Here is a 17,453-nt window from a genome sequence, read left to right as displayed (position 1 = left end):
GGAGAATCCTTCACTGTGTCCTCTCCGAGACTTTTTAAAAACAATAAATACTTACGCCCCTCAAATTGTTCGTGCCCTGCAGACAACTAATCAGAAGGTGCCCAATTTTTTCCATGACCTGTCAGAGTTCTACTTCACTGCTTGTGTATAAAACAGAGTTCCAGTGGTTTCTTTGGGAATAACACAACCAGGGCCTGTATCCAAAGCTCAGCAGAAAGGCCCCTGATTCCTTTAATCAGCTTTGATCAAGTAAAAAAAAAAATCAAATGCAGTTCTTGATTGTATATAGAACATTCCCTATGAGGTCAGTGTAACTCTGTGCGTGCATTGGAAGAAAATGCTTAGTTCCAAGGATATCATTTCACAGTAGTTACTTCAGGTGTTCAGCACGTAGGTATGCACTACAGCAGAGGTGAGCTAGTTTATGAATAAACTGTGAAGTGGTACACAGGTTCGTGAGCCCAAAGCACTGCTGTGGGACTGGGCTCCGAAGCCACAGTCACAGCTCTTCGTGCTGGAGTGAGCCATGTCAATCTATAATTCAGAATCAGTGAATTCCACAGGGAGCATTCAGTCCTTCCTTCCCCACCAAGAGGAGGATTTGCGATAGTTCACCATTGGACTATTAATTTTCAAGTGGTTTAGACAACATCTATCAGGGAAGGTAGAACTTGATTCTAGCCTCATCCAGGACAGACCAGATGTAAAGCTGATGGTAGGTAATACCAAAGAGCCTATGTAAACTCCACAGCAGACCTTTACCCTGATTTTGAGTGAAAGGTTTGGTGGTTTGCTAGCTATTAAACTGAGCCTACAGTTTCTCTCCACAGTTATTTTATTCATCCTGAACGTCTTTATTGTGCTCATAATTGGCAGATTTTGGCAGTTCACAAAATGCTCTGCAATCTATCAGATGTCCAAAAAACCTGAAATCAACATTTGCAACATATCCGAATATCACTCCTGAAAAACCCAGACATCTTTCTAGTGGTGACCATATTCACCACTAGATACTGCCAAGAGTGGTGAGCTTTAAAAATGACTCACTGTGCTATACTGTCCTACTTTAAAAATAAAAAAAATAGTATCAAGAATACAATCAACCATAATAAGAATAAAAATATTAAAAAGATCTAGCAAAAAGATGCATAGAAAGCATTTTCACAGTTGTTTTTAAATAGTTTCTATCAAAGTTTACCTAGAAAGTGAACAAAAGTAAGACTTCCAAAGACAAAATATATATCGTACTGCAGTTTTTTCCTGTGAATTTCACACTTGAGAAATGGTTTTAGGTATTTTTAATACTGTACCATTCAGAAGTGCTGATCAAGATTTGGTTTTCCAGTGTAATACCACTGCAAAAACCTATATGAACACACACTTCTATGCAAACAGATTTTAGATCTCTAATATAAAGAGGTTAAGCATCTGTTTGAAAAATAAATTCTTCTGAAACTAGACCTACCAGATGGGAGTATCATCAAGGGAGATTAGTGGCATTAAAATGTTTAACTGACTCATTGTCATATCAAATGAGTGGGGAAAAGGTATCTTGCTGTAAGTAAAAGTGAAATTTTTTCTAGTAATCACTGTTGGGTTTCTATTGCCTTTTTTTCTAACTAGGTAAGTTTCTATTAATATGTATAATACATTGAATGTTGAAAGAACACACTACCCCTTTGAAAAATTCAGCATAACAAAGTAAGTCCATTGTTTGTTCTCTTGCTGTTTGCTTAGCTCTGCTTAGGTTTTATAACCCACTCAGCATTTGGGTTGAGCTGGTACAGGTCCTTCATGTAGGTATCATCATCAAGGCAGCGTTCCCCTTAAAAAAAAAAAAAAAAAAAAAAAAAAAGACGTTATGTGGTGACATCAGTAAACAATAAAAAAATGAATTGTTTTCAAAGTTGCTGGTTTATTCTATTTAGATTTTCAAGCTATCTCTGTGGTATTTAACAATGGACAACACAGCTAAAGCCTACACGTGCTTTTATCCTCCTCATCCATCTTGGAGAGGAAGGGATGCAGGGGTGAGGCTGTCAGGGAAGCTGTGGGAGGTTCCAATTCTGTGGCACCAGGTCAGATTCTTCACACAGACTGTTTGCATGGGAGCTCCACTCTCTGAAGGTTTAATAAAGGAAAACGGGGCCCTGGTTGTCTTGTGGTTAATTCAAAATTCCATTGAAGCCCATTAACATTTCTTTCTTTTCTGAAATGGAAAGTTTGAGCAGGGTTTGTCCTTGCTAAGAAGGTATTACTCCCCACTCTGCTTCTCTTGGTTAACACTTCTTTATAGCATTTCTAATGGTTACTGTCACAAGAGAAAAGTAGTACAATGTTTTTGGTGTATTACAAGCAACTCATTTATGTTTAGTAGCTATGATGCAAATAACATGCTGCTCCATCAACATCAGCTTTTTCCTCCCATTTCCCCACAGGCTTTTGCATTTGCAGCTATGCATCACAGCCCCTCTCCTACTCCACCATACAAGTGATTGAGGTAGATGACTGGTAGCTTCTTTAATCTGCCAACCACATGTTTCTGGAACACATTCTCCTAAAGCAGAAGGCAAGCAGAGGTGTTACCCTGCAGCAGGGTCAGCCTGCCAGCTGTTTTGACACACTGCTTAGAGCAGGCAAGTAAATGAGATTTTCTGCTCAAATAGGCTCTTCCTGCTACACCTCCATCCCCTCCCCATGCCTCTCCTCCAAACATGTGTGCTCCTGGACGAGCCCCTCAGTGTCAGCACAGGAAGAAATAAGTTGTGGATGCCCCACCCCTGGATGCATTCAAGGCCAGGTGGGATGGGGCCCTGGGCAGCCTGATCTAGTAGGTGGGAGCCTTGCTCACAGCATGGGGCTGGAACTGGATGATCTTTAACATCCCTTCCAACCCAAACCATTCTGAAATTCTATGATTTCTGTATTCAGTCCTGCTCATGAAGCAATAGCAGAAGCCCTGTTCAGTGCCACGAAGCCCCATAGTGTACTGGGCACACAAAAAAATGTATGGAGACTTCAGCAGCTCCATCTGTTAGGGTAAAGGACGTCAGCATTGCTCATATTACAACTGAGAGCATAAGCATATGAGTGCATTACAAGCCTGTCAGGTCGTCTTCCTTTAGGGCTCCTTGTGCATCTGCCACATTGGGAAGAAAGGAACTGCAAAGATCTGGAAAGCTGGTCTATGTTAACCTGTGCAGCAGGTAAATGTCAGAGAGCTCATCTTGTCTGAACTGAGAGACTGCGTATATAATGGATACGCAAGAGAAAGATAATATACTAATCTGGCATCCACATATCTTACTTTTCTTTTTTTTTTTTTTTTTTGCCTTCGAAGTTACTAAAAGCACTAAAACATATCTCTTGCAGGGAAAATACGAAAGTGTTATTTTTAACTTACATTAAATTTTTCAGTTTAGACATAAAAAAATTAAATTGAAGTAGTGATTAGGTTAAATGGAATAATGATAAAAATAGTAACTACATGCAGGATTTAAATTTGCAGTACAGACATACAGCATATTCCTGGAATTTTATAGTTTCAAATAAAGTTTAATACGCCATGGTTAATACGGAAAAAGTGAATGTAAGATACAATGTTCGATACAATACCGCTTTCTAGGTTTTGGGATGTGTAGGTTTTTTTGTTTGTTTCTTTGTTTGTTTTTTGCTCAGCATATGAAAAATAACGGGAACTGATTCCTAACATAAAAATACTTTTGTATTCATCAAAGGGGATTTCTGAACTGATTTTAAAGTTAGCCTTTGGCCTTCACCTTACTGATCTGCTATTTGCTTTAATCAGTGCTTACAGAGAGCAGGAAAGAATAACTGTTTGAAAATTTCATTACTCGGTCATTTTTCTGTTTTAATGGTTATTTCCTCACTGGGACCTGCAAGCAACACTCCAGTGAAAAGCATGAAGCGCTGTAAGTTCACTTATTATGCCTCAATACAAAGAGATGAGGAAGATGAACTTCAAGCACCTTCCAATCCAACCTTTCTATTCTTCTTTACTGTACATATGTATCAGGAACATCTGTAACAGTAGCCTTCTTCCTCCAGAAGATATAATAATGTACTACTAATATGATAATTACACCATCTTCTCTGCTTCCTTCCCGCCAAAGTTAACTTTCCACCTTAGTGTCAGGATGTGAATAAATGCAGTCACACAGTGAAGTTCGTGTATTATGCGCTGAACAATCTTAATCTAGCAAAAGAAGTTGTACAGAAGCCATTCTTACCAATATTTCCTCCTATTTCATAAAGGAAGACCTCTTCTTTCTTGAGTGTTTGGACATTTCCACTGTCAGGAACAAAAAGCACAGATTAACTGCATTGCAAAAGAGCTTGTGCACTAGCAAAGAATTTGTACACCAACAACTGAGACAGGTCTGGTAGAAGTTCTGCTAATTAAGATCAGCAGTGCAGCAGCTATAAACCCTTTGTGTTTATACTCATTTACTGATAAAGTACGTGAACAAGAACACCCTTGCATGCTAGTGCAAATAGTCCTGCAAGTGAGCAATAAACTACAGAAAAGGCATAAATAAGACACAGGTCGCTCCAAAAGTAATACCTCCTGTGTATTTCCATGGAAACTACTACAGATAAAAAGAACACAATAACACTATTTGATAGAACAAATGCTCAGCAAGAAAACACTATTTTTCAGTGTCATCACCATCATTAGCTATGCACTTTTGCCAGCAATGAACAAGAGCCTGCATGCCATGCTCGTAACAATGTGCGCCAGTGCAGGCACCCACTGTCACTGTTGCTACTGCTGAAACACACCACCCTCTGCCTCACTGTGCTCACATAACACCATTTAGACTCCATAGACATTCAGCAAGCATCAATGAATGTCAGTGGGTGCCATTTTCTCTGCACAGAGGAATTCAGTTCCACATCTTTGCTTCCAGGTCAGATGACATGCTGTCAGACCACCCCCCTCTGCTGCCATCTGTCACATGGCAACAAAATACAAAACAGAAAATTGGTGGGAAGGTTCAACCTCTACTGCCATACCACCAACATCTGCCTCTCATGTCATGAGCCAACATAATAAAAGAGGAGGCATTACTTTTGGAGCAGCCTTCATAGATGTGAAGAATCTGTGGTTTTTAGAAAAGCATTCAATTGTTATTAGCAAGCAGCCTGATATTTACCCTCTAATTTTTCTTTCACTGCTGCTGCAAAAAAAAAGTACTCCCCTCACACACTTCACATGTCTGAAAAAGCCAAGGAGTTGGGTAGGGAAACCACATTCTTGCTGGTTTTAATTTTGCTGCAACTAAAAGAAGTGAAAAAACATACAGTGGAGGAATAAAGTCCTCGAATTACAAAGAGATTTTATTTTTCTCACTGTTTAATTCTAATAATATATGCTATGGTGCAGACAAAAAAATAACTTTCTGTCAAAAATATAAGCCCCTGAAAACAACTCTTAAGTAAAACTGGTTTCTTGATCTCACCCAGAGCACCACATTACTGCTTTAGCATGAATAGATACATATGATGCACATGTGTGTTAATGATTTGGGGTTTTTTTTTTTGCTAAATCTATTCTGATTTCTTACTTTGCTCATGGATAAATAAAATAGATGTAAAATCTTTACTAAAACTTCATTTCTCAATGGATTTGGATAACTAAAACTTTCCTTTTAAAACAGTGTGCGAGCAACATTTTCAGATATTTATATTCCAATATCTGTACTACTGTTATATACTAATGCCTTTTTAATATAATATTTTCTTTCTCTTTTCCTCACCTCTTTCTTTCCTGGACTCGTTCTCTTGGAGATCCCTTCTTCTTCCCAGAACGTTACAAAAGTATTCTTGACCCACCAGACTAAAGAGCGGATCAGTTTTTACTAACAGTATTTGTGCATTCCTGAGGGCTTTGTGAGCTTTAGAGGCATTAGAAACATGAGATTAATTCCTCACGCATATATTCTAATAGGCTAAATTTGACACAAAGGTTCATGAACTCTCTTCAGTTCAAACTATTTTTAAACTTTCTTCTTGAAAGAATACACGTTAACAAAACAAAAATGTATTTGTACCTTTTCTCACTGAGAAATCTGGCTACTATATCACTGGCTTTCAGTTCTTCTGTCAGCTGTATTGCCATGGAAACTTTCGAAAGATGAGGCGCTTGCACCCGTATCACTCCCTGAGGAACATCAGCCTGCAAAGCAATAACGGTGTTGGAACAAAGCTGCGAGCAGCTGGCTTTGATGAGTTACTCAAAATACAGTATGGAATAAGTAACAGTACAGTGCTCTGTAAGTGCACTTCACCACTTTCTACTACACTTCGCTTCAGAAATACGGTAACTACAGAGAAATTCAGTAAATTGCATACGGCCTTCAAATCTCTTTTTACCAACAGAAAGAACTTTAGAACAAAAGAACAGTAGTGCTTAACTATTTTTCAAAGATGTTAGAAATAACAACTACTGCTAAATTAAGAACACAGTTAGGTATGATAAGAAGCATATGAGACTGACACAGAAAAGACAAAAAGACTTGCTATAGGCATGAAAGTCCAGCAGTTCCTTCATTCCATGCCCTCCTGAAACTTCCAGAAGGAACCTTTCCACTTTCATTTAAACTGAATTTCACGCCAAAAAGAAAAGAAAAAGATAACACAAAGTATTCACAGGTCATTCTACTTTAAGTGATTCCTAATTTTCAGGAAATGTTTCCTATTGAAACAGATATTCACTATGAGAACTTTCTATCTCTATCTTTTATTCTCCAGAATATATCCAGCTAGTCAACCTGCAGGTCTGACTACATAATGGATTTGTGTGTTATTTCAACCCAAAAATCCTTGATGATGAATATCAACCATATTACTTATAGAGAAGGAGGGCCCCACAAGATCATTTTTCTGTTCAACGCATACATAATATCATAGAATCCTTAGAGTTGGAAGGGACCTTTAAAGGTCACCTAGCCCAACTCCCCTGCAATGAACAGGGACTCAATCAGGTTGCTCACAGACTCTCCTCCAGTCTGACCTTGAATGTTTCCAAGGATGGGGCATCAACCACCTCTCTGGGCAACCTGTTCCAATGCCTCACCACCCTTATTGTAAAAAATTTCTTCCTTATATCCAGTCTAAATCTCCCCTCTTTTAGTTTGAAACCATTTCCCCCTGTCCAATCACCACAGATCCTGCTAAAAAGTCTATCCCTCTTCTTTCTTATAGTCCCTCTTTAGACACTGAAAGGCTGCTATCTGGTCACCTCAGAGCCTTCTCTTCTCCTGACTGAACAGCCCCAGATCTCTCAGCCTGACATGACATTTGAAGCTACAGACGACATAATCTATTTGTGAATAAGTTCCTAATTTCTGCTCCTGAAAATGTTAATTTTTCTATTCGTATTACATTACCCAAGTGAACTCATTTTGGTAGAAAAGGAAATGTAAAATATCAGTGGTCAAAGTTGATTACGACAGTTCATTCTCTTCTTTTTTCCCACTGTTCAGTGCAATTGTAAGGCTGTGCTTCCATCATCAGTGAACAAATCTGGGCACCTAGGAATCCACAGTATCTTCTCTGAAACCATCTGAGTTAGACTAATAGAGAACAAGTTTTAATTTGATCTGAATCAAAAGTACGGCCTATAACTACTTATGTCTAAAACATTAGGAATCACCAAATTGAGAATATGCTTCATGGTAATCACGCAATCAAAGATTCATAAGGCTGCAAAGGATCTCAAAGAGCTATTCCCTATATCTATCTCTAAATTTGCCTGATCTATTCTTTAAATCTTCCACCCACAGAAACAATGGCTATTTGCTAGAAAACTAACTCCTGCTTAAACATCTTTTTTCTTCTTCCAAACTGTTGGGATCATGCTTCCTGGCAAAAGGAAAGGCAACTTTTAAGGATGAAAAGGCTATTTACAGTTGTCCCTAAATGGTCTTTTATCAAATTCACTGTAAATTTGTTTTCATTTTAGCATACAATTCTGTGCTATTTTGTTTAAGTTGATTTTAATGGGGTCGTCTTCTTCAACTTCAGTTGGCTAACAGTCCTTTTCTCTGTACAGTGGGCATTTAATAAATGATTTAAAAAGCTGCCTGCCTTGAGTACATGAGAGAAGAATGAGAAATGCCCACCGAGCAGTAACATTACAGTCAGAGATCAAACAGAGTAATTACTTTGTTTATTCAAACAGAATCATTATTAGCTCAGCTAATGAATGCATTTTGCCACTTTCACTACCTACATTTATTCATGCTCAGCTGCACAGTATGTTCATGGTACCCAACTACAGAAGAACAGATAATGAACATCCTCTAGCCCATTCACTATACAAGTTGGTGGGACAGAAAAAGTGACCATAAATCACCTAGGAGCAGACTCACAGATGGAACTGTTCTCTGCATAGCACAATTCAAAGCATTCAAGTTAGGGCTTTTCACAGAGATTTGATCTATGTTTCACAAAAGAGCTGCAGGTGCTTGGCTGTAAGATCTGCAGTGGGTCTCTTGCAGCTTATTTTGCATGACATGCTTGGATATTCATCAGGCTAGACAAAGAGAGGGATGAAGCAACTGTGCAGTATTTTCACTAGCAACTCAGGTGACGGATTTATACTTAGCAAATGTGCAAATGATACCAAGCAAGCAAGAAGCACAAGCATTATGAAGAACAAAACTGGAATTCAAGATGAACTTGCTAAGTGAGAGACAAAGCCTGAAAGAATTGAGATGCAGTTGTTCTCCTTGAACTGCAAGTAGTGCGCCTTACTTGGGACAATCACTGTGTAGCTATATTAGATAACCCCAGTAGCACTGCACTTTGCTACCAACATGGCTGCTCCTTTATTTTGGAACAATTGCAATATATAGAGGAATACAAAGACAGGTAGATACATTTCCAGTCATGAGGGCATTTTTCTTTGTCTGGCTAGGGCACTATGCACACCCATCACAGCGTAAAGATTTACTCCCTAATACAAACTTTGGCCACAGAACTGTATGCATAGGTGCCCCCAAAAGCTATCCGCCTTCATAAACCCTATTAACCACTCTCAGCACTATACAAAGGTTTTTCCCAAAGTCTGCTCTCCTTGCACAGTAAATGCTGTTCGAGCTGTCTTAAAAGGGGGAGAGAGACTGATACAAGGCCTCATCAGATATAAGATTTATGCAGATTACCAAATGACCTGACTGCCAAGGAGAATGCTGAGATATTCCTGAAAATTATGGAACTGACTCAAGCTCTGCCCATCTCTGTTTAACCACGTGGGATGCCACAGCATGTGGGAGAAAACAGTAACTCTCACTAAGCTTTTATTCAGCTGCAAGCAAGATAATTAACTCTCAACAGTTACAGGCAGCATTCACTGGAGTGGTGATTCACCACAAGTTTAAGTGCCTCACTTGCCATCTAATAGCGGAGTTTAGTCCAGGAATCACACAGTTAAATCACCTCAATTACAAACTAAGGCAGTACAAACTGATAACTGGGGGGGGGGGAGGGAAAAAGCTTTTTCTTAAAGAATTGAAAGAATTGAGGCAATTTCAGCCACACAGAAAAATGTATAAATGCCATTTACAATGAAGCCATATCATACTTGGGAATGTGATTTTAAGAGTACCGTATTCCCAGGCACCCAAATTATGGAATGTTTCAAATAGGAATGAAAGATTTGTGAAAAACTCTGCTATTTAATTTTGCAGGGAATCCCCAGAGATTTCTGCGGCTTAAAGAAAATTATTTAATAGCAACTTTCCATTTATGTTTAGGTAAGAAATTTGGGTAAGTATTCCATGAGACTTCAGTCTTAACTCTCCAGTGCGTTAAAAAGACATATTTTACTATAAAAATCAGCAGAGCTGAATTACAAAAAAATACTCTGATATGTGAAGATACAATATAGCATGTGCCTATTTCAGGGTATTTGCTGTTATTTCCATGTTGAACAGGGGATGGCAGCATTCCTTTAAGTGTCAGCTCAAGTTAATTCAACTGAATTGCATTGAAACAATCCTCTCCTTATTAGACAGTATAAAATAAATGCCAATATTTAATTAGCTTTATTTTAAAAATCGTAGCGAACTCCTGATTCTGTGTATAGATTCCTTCAAATATAGTCATATAGATATGAAAGTATGGCAAACTACTGCTCAAGGAATTAATTCATTTTGGACATTTAAAGATGTGTCACTACTGCATACAAAGTGAGGTAGGAACACTTAAATATATGGTCCTGGCAGATGTTGGATGCAACTGTCCAAAGGATCCATGTTTTTGCAGATTCAAAAAAAAAATATATATATATATACATGTGTATATATATATATTTATTTATACATATGTATATATATATACACATTTATATTTATATATACTTTTATATTTATATATATATTTATATATATAAATATATGTATATATTTATACATATGTAATACATATGTATATGTATACTTGCAAGATCAATCCAGGCAGATTCTAATTTTTGTCTTAATACGTTAACAAACTTTGCTTCTATCAGAAAATGACAACTTTTTTTTTTTTGCCATAGACATACTTGTTGAGAAAAAAAAGATTCAAACCAATGCACTTTTACAAACTACCACAAGATGTCTCTAAGTCACTGAAATCTTCAATATAACCTCAGCTCACAAGGTAGTGTTTTCTGGCATGTATTCGTTACGTTGTGGAGACACATATAATTGGTGTTATCTGTTTATGTATTTAAAATATTGGAAAAATGTCTTTCAAGTGCATTATAATAAGATACTGTACTGCAATGGTACAGTAAGCTTTAAAAATAGTAATTATTAACTTTATTGAAATTGTAAGTAATAAGCAATTTGAAGACGCATGGGATATATTCTTGAAATGTTTGTATGTATTGGGAGAAGCTAAATCAAAATATTTCTAAAGTAGAAGAAAATAATCAGACTATAATGCCACAGAACTTTTTGCGTCTTTTGAAAGAGTTGTTAAGTGTTACACTGCAACACGCACTTTGACATCACTGATGGGTCTGGCAGAAGTCATCTACATATTGAACTAAAGATTGTATTCATACGGTTAAGTTGGGAGCAGACAGTTGGACAGTAACTACATAAGGAGCAGTTTATCAGTTCTCACATGGTTTTTTGTTTGTTTGTTTTGTTTTTTAGGTGGGGAAGGGAGCAGAAAATTAGGATGGGAAGCAGCTGTACATGCTCTAGGATGCTTCACTTTATCAGGAATACTTAAATTCACTGGGACAAAGATTTCAGTGGTGTGGGAGCTCCTGTGGGCAGAAGAGTCATTAAATGCTAGCTTAGCTTCCAAACATTTCCAAAATATCAAAATTGAAACCTATTAGAGAGGTGGAGTTTCTTAAGTAAACTCACGGAATTCCACTGGGCATCAACACGTCTGGAATTTAGGATACTGAGTGCTGTCACAACACTTGTTCCCTCTGCAAATACAATCCTAATCTACTTTTGTTTCGGACACCCAAATTGAAACAACCTATGTGATATCATTTTTCAGAATAGAGTTTAGTGGAGTTATATTGGTGGTAGGTGGATGGTTGGGCTGGATGATCTTGTAGGTCTTTTCCAACCTAGCTAATTCTATGATTCTACGATTTTATGATGGTAACCCATAACTATGAAACCCATCTATTAACCTCCTATTTACTGAAATTATCTGTTAAATAAATGTAGTTATCCTCTCGGCTAAATCCACTTTTTCACTAGAGAGATGACAGGCTTACTAATACAGTATTTCAGATATATGTTTTCTTACATCATTAGGAGTCTTGTCCTGCTTCTCGTGCTTTTCCCGATCGTAAGCCATCTTTTTCAGAAGTTTCTTCATAGTTTTATCCTTTTTCTCCTTCTTCTGGCTTTCAGTGTTTTGTTTTCTCACTTGGTTAACGATAAACTTGGGAATCTAGATGAATATAGATAGTAAGTATTGAATAACCACATCATTTCCATAAATAACTAACTTAGCAAAGCATTATAAATTTACAGATTGTCAGATAGGACTGGAAAAAATAGTATCTATTTCAAGTAGTAATTAAAGATTAAAATAATATAGAGCTATGAAATAATTTTATAAACACTGCACTTGTGATGTTATATCTCTCTCAATGGAAGAGAAGTGGAACCATACAGGTTTTACTTTCCTCAGCCAAAAAAATCCACTCAGCGCTTAGTCTGTACAATGGTGGTAACTTTTCCACACTTGCATCAAAGGTCAAGATTGTTTAAAGGTGCTGATGGAGAACAAAGCTTGAAGTTCTCCAGTCTAAAGGAGAGTTTTCTTGAGACCATGACGCAAGCTCGTGTTTTTATCGAAACATACTTCATACAATACAAAGTTTGACCCAAAAATCTGGATTTAAACACTATGTTCCCTGTGAGTATATCTAAGCAGACAAGAATAAATTCCTTGCAACAATGCATACCAACAGAACTAATACAAAGATCCTCCAAGGATTTATTTTTGAGTTCACTTACGGTACATACTAAATACTGCAACTCGGACCACCAGAGCTTAATTCCACCATAATATGTAATGATTCTATTTCATTCCCATCAGAGTTACCTATGAGAAAGATCCCAGCTGGACAGGGCTGACTGATCTTTCTCTAAATCATGGAAATAAGCTCACATTACTTCTTTATTCAGATGCCTTGTTTGTGAAATTTATGGGACTTTTTCCCCCTTAGGAATACACTTACTGTCCAGAGAAGTTTTTGGTACTGAATCATAAAGCGCATGACATTTGCTGTTCCAGCTGCCATAACAAACTCGCTTTGTTCAATACTCTTTGAGCCAAGCCCGTGAAATGTGAAAAGGTTCGGGGCCATCACCATTGCAACATTGTTTAGCGTCATTTTGTTTTTCTCTCGATGATCAATTACCCTTTGGAGGAATTCAAGCAGCACCTGAAATTACAGCAGAATTTAAAGCTCAACTTCGCACATGAAAATGTTAGATTGAAACATGATGTTACATATTCTTGGAAAAATCTCATTATTCCTAACAAAACCACATTAAAAACAATTAGTAAGTGTGGATATGCTTCTTCACAAGACTGCAATACAAGTTTTCTTTATGTAACAAAGTAAATAATTCTTGTTAATTTTGTGAATAACATTTTCAAAAGCATTTAAGGGACTCCAAAGCTCTGTACAGTGAGGTTTTTCAAAACACTTCTTATGTAGGTGTGTAAGTAGCATTTCCCATATACTTTTGAAAACATAACCGTTGTTTTTTCTTAAAATGAAAGGGAATGCAATAATGCCAGCTGCCATGATTATGGAAGCATGGGGTGGCTAGTTCTGTGAGGTACATGAATCATGAGCAAACCACTGAATTGTGAATGACAAGTGGCCAGTTACAAACTGTAAATCTTCAATTAATTCAGTTCCAGATATCTGTAACTCTACTCAGGTATTTGTAAGCTCTTCAGTGCTTCCACACGCTAAGTTAACTCAAAAAGGAAAATATGTTTAAACAATAAAAACAAATGGGATATTTTGGCTCTGATGGAAGAGGTTCTGTATTCCACACAAATCCTGCAAATTCACTTTTGATTATAGCAATTTTAATAGTAAATATTTTCTGAAAGAGATTGATAGCTCTGCTACATAAGGACATGCTGAAATTGGAAGTTTCCATGAGTGATGTGATGCAAATAACAGTAGGAAGTGTAAATTCGTTATTTATGTAGTAGAAACAAAAGACAGAGGTAAAAGCAGGAAATAAAAACAAAAAGATAAACTCATTTCATAAAAGGAAACACTAATCCATAGTATTCTGGTACATTTTATTTTTTGCACTGCAAATAATGACTGCTACCGCTTAAAAAATAGATAAGCTTCTAAGAGAAGAGGTCATTCACTGGAAGATTATTATTGCAATCTCCTGGAAGAATTTCAAGTCATGCTCTTAAAGTCATTTGGGAGGAATTAGGGTCCTAAGTCATGTTTTTTTCTGGAGTTCTATGAAATATGGAAAAAAGAAAGAATCCTTAGTTTGAGCATTAACTTTGAACTGAAAAAAAAATGTTGAAAGACAACAACATTCATTATAGTGGATTCACAGAAACAGGCAAAATATTCAAATGGGAAAAAAATGCACTGGCAATTCTAACCTTCAGTGTGTCTCTGTTTGCTTCAGGTAGAAGGATAATCAAAAGATTCAAAGCTTGCAGCTGCTGTTTCTTCGTTGGAAGATCTGCCAGAGAAGCAAATGAACTTCAGTATTCTAAAATTGTCATTTGTCCTTTTCAGAAAGCATGATTTTAAAGTGGAAACCTCTTAAAAAATGCTGAATGCATGCACATGGCTTGTTGTCATTGTGTGACAAAGGACTGGCAAATCCTTCTTTTCTGATTTTTTTTCCAAACACTTGTGTGATTCAGTTGCTGTATGACTCAACAATCTTTTGGCAGTATTTTTCAGAGCCTTGTGATTTTCTATTTAGCAATGTTAAAAGAGAAAACTAGCCAGCTAATGGTTCCTCCCTTTTTGAGCCTATGCCTAAAATTTCAAGAGAGTATATTCAAAGCTGCTTTCACAGTTTCTCTGATTGCCTTAACGGTTACACTGTCTCTCAAGTCACCCCCACAAGACACCAGCAACATGAGCAGCAACAGCTGGAGTGGCAAACCAGTGGGGATAAAGCCAACAGCAAAGAAGCTGAATGCTTATCTACAGCAGGGAGTGTCATAGCAAACATGGCATGGTTCCTAAATCCTGGCAGTGTGGAACAGTGAAAAGCCCCAGCTCTCTCAGGTTTGTCACTTGTGATAAACTTCCTCCTGTCATACTTTAGAGGGAGTGCTCTGGAAAGCCTTCCCAACAGATCCCTAATGAATCAGGGCATACATAACACAAGGGAAGAAGGACCTCCACCTGACAGTTTTATTACACGATTTCAAAGCTTAACAGGTCTGGTTTCGTGCATTCCAATGGGATTCCAACTGAACTGGTATTTCAGATACATTTTGTTCAAAACAATTTGGGAGATATAGAAAAAAAAAAAAAAAAAGTTAATCTATGATACAAAAAACAGCTAGCTGACTACTTTCTACAATAACAAAAATTAAGGATATAAATTAAAAAATGATAAATAATACAGTCTTCTAAAACATGCAAAAAGTGACAACAGTGTACTTGCATGCTTAGAAAGACATACATTAAAAGTAAGTAAGAACACAATAGCAAAACAATTAAAGTTTATTCCTTAAATCAAGGCTTTCCATCTGTTCACCTAAATGATATTCTACTTTTAGTTCTGCAAGTCACTTAAATTAACAAAATAAATTGTTTAAATTAAGTCATTTAAATATTTAAATAGTTAAAAGTCTAACCTCACTAATTAAACACATTATCATGAAAAATACTGTTTACTGTCACAAAGATGGCCCTTCTTCTCTAACATCTAATCTTACTGTACACAAGCAATACAATGGGCAGACAATTTAAACAGTTGGAGTCTACAAAGTGTTATGTCTGTTTTATATCAAATTCTTCAGCTCCATGCATTTTGCATCCTGTTATCTGAGTATTTTTCGGATAACTAAAACCACAAAACCCTTGAAGACAGTTCAGAAGTGGCAAGCAGAAACCATTCTGGCTCCAAACACTATCTGTTAATTGGAACAACCTTGAGGAACTGTTAGCTGTCAGCATCATCTGAAAGTATTCCGGCCTGCTTTAACTTGCTGCTCAGTGCTGCAAAATCAACACCACTATGTAAAAGGCTTAAGCTCCAGGCCTCTACTCACATCAATAGAAGGCCTGCGGCCTTGAAAAGAAATCCTAATGTGGAGAGTGGAACTGCCCATAGTTTTGAGGAATAACTGCCCGTCTGCCTGACCATGGGAATTATCTGATAATGCACTTAGAAATAAGCCATCATCACTGAGCACACAAATAGACAGGAATAGATTTGTCTGAAACCAACACCCCTGTGTTGACTGAGAAGTTAACCTATGTGGATCCTTACTCCTGATTCACTGTCACCAAGCTGCTTTATGTTACAATTGACATGTTTACTGTCTTGGTGACCAGTTGGAAAGAAGGATGTTTTCATAGGAACTTGATGATCTCAAGGGATCGCAGATGGTCAGCAGTTTTGAAAATTCCATTCTAACTTTTCCTGTTGCAAATGGATAAAATACTCTCCATGTACTATGTTATGCAGTATACATTACCATTTCTTGGATTTTGTGCAGAGCTATTACATCTTTGTTGTTGTCTTCTTTCTTCTTTTAAAGCGAGATTATAAACAGGAGGCAAACAACTTTTTACAAGGGTAGCTAGTGATAGGACAAGGGGGAAGGGTTTTACACGAAAGGAGGGAAGATTTAGATCAGATATCAGGGGGAAGTTTTTAACGGAGAAAGTGGTGAGGTGCTGGAACAGGCTGCCCAGAGAGGTCGTGGATGCCCCATCCCTGGACGTGTTTAAGGCCAGGGGATCACTGGGCAACCTGATCTAGTACATGATCTAGAGGTTGGCAACTCTGCGTGTGGCAGGGGGGTTGGAACTTGATGATCCTTGAGGTCCCTTCCAACCCAAGGCATTCTATGATTCTATGAAACAAATACTATTCATAAACTGATACCAATTACAGAACTTTCTTTTAACTCCTCTATACCTCCTAAAGACCACTAGAAACGTAACAAAAAGTGACAATGTGCTTTCATTTTATGTGTAAACTATTAAAGTAGATGTTCAATGAAAAATATTACTTTGCTAATCTTTATTAGCACAGATGCACAGTTTTTTTCTGATGATAAGTAATACTTGTGATTTGTTTCCTTTCACGTATTATTAGTGAAAATGCTAGTATGGCAAAAAAAAGCAATTCTCTGCACCCTGTTACTTCTTTGAAACTGAGATGGAAAGGACACTACTCACTCTGTACATCTTGGAAAGCTTTGAGATATTCTACAGTTAGGAGTGGTTGAGGCAGTTCACGGATGAAGAGTTTTAAAAGACTTGCTGCATCATGTTGTTTTACATTTTCCCAGTTGAAAGTCCCTTCATAAAATTTTGCTTCCAGTTCTTGGCAAAGACTCTGCAAGGCAGTAGATACAGAGAGCACCAATAACACTGGCCTGCTAGAAATCATGCATTATACACACAGCAAAATTTTCCTCACTTTGAAAGGGATAAAAAAAAAAAAAGAAACATCTGAAATACTGCTTAACTCCAGCTGCTGCTGATCTCTTGCTACAAAAAGATAAACTGAAGATGAGAAGCACTGAAAACAAACAAGTAGTGATGGGCAGCAGACTGCCAAAGCACATAGGAAGAAATCTTGTGGGTCTGCCTCAGAGCCATCTGGAATATACTATAAGAACCAGATACCATATCCATTCACATAAGGGTTATGGCTTCTCCTTCCCACAAAATGTTAAGATGTGGCTGGCATAATCAACAA

At 37.3% G+C, this 17,453-nt stretch overlaps 1 protein-coding gene across 4 annotated transcripts in view; it reads right to left on the bottom strand.

The window, feature by feature from the left end:
* ARHGAP18 (Rho GTPase activating protein 18) overlaps positions 834–17,453 on the bottom strand; it is an 85,143-nt gene continuing 68,523 nt past the window's right edge. For all 4 annotated transcript variants that reach the window (XM_021391151.1, XM_021391150.1, XM_021391152.1 and 1 more), the window contains exons 9-15: positions 16,928–17,087; positions 14,152–14,234; positions 12,734–12,940; positions 11,791–11,937; positions 6,075–6,199; positions 4,251–4,312; positions 834–1,825 (exon numbers count right to left, since the gene is read on the bottom strand). In XM_021391151.1, coding sequence (XP_021246826.1) covers positions 1,734–1,825; positions 4,251–4,312; positions 6,075–6,199; positions 11,791–11,937; positions 12,734–12,940; positions 14,152–14,234; positions 16,928–17,087 — 876 coding nt within the window. In that variant the 3' untranslated portion in view covers positions 834–1,733. The remainder of the gene's footprint in view (positions 1,826–4,250; positions 4,313–6,074; positions 6,200–11,790; positions 11,938–12,733; positions 12,941–14,151; positions 14,235–16,927; positions 17,088–17,453) is intronic.

This window comes from Numida meleagris, chromosome 3, assembly GCF_002078875.1.
Source record: "Numida meleagris isolate 19003 breed g44 Domestic line chromosome 3, NumMel1.0, whole genome shotgun sequence".
Classification (NCBI taxonomy): Eukaryota; Metazoa; Chordata; class Aves; order Galliformes; family Numididae; genus Numida; species Numida meleagris.
Note: the sequence above shows the minus strand (reverse complement) of the source record. Positions and strands in the feature narration are given on the sequence as shown.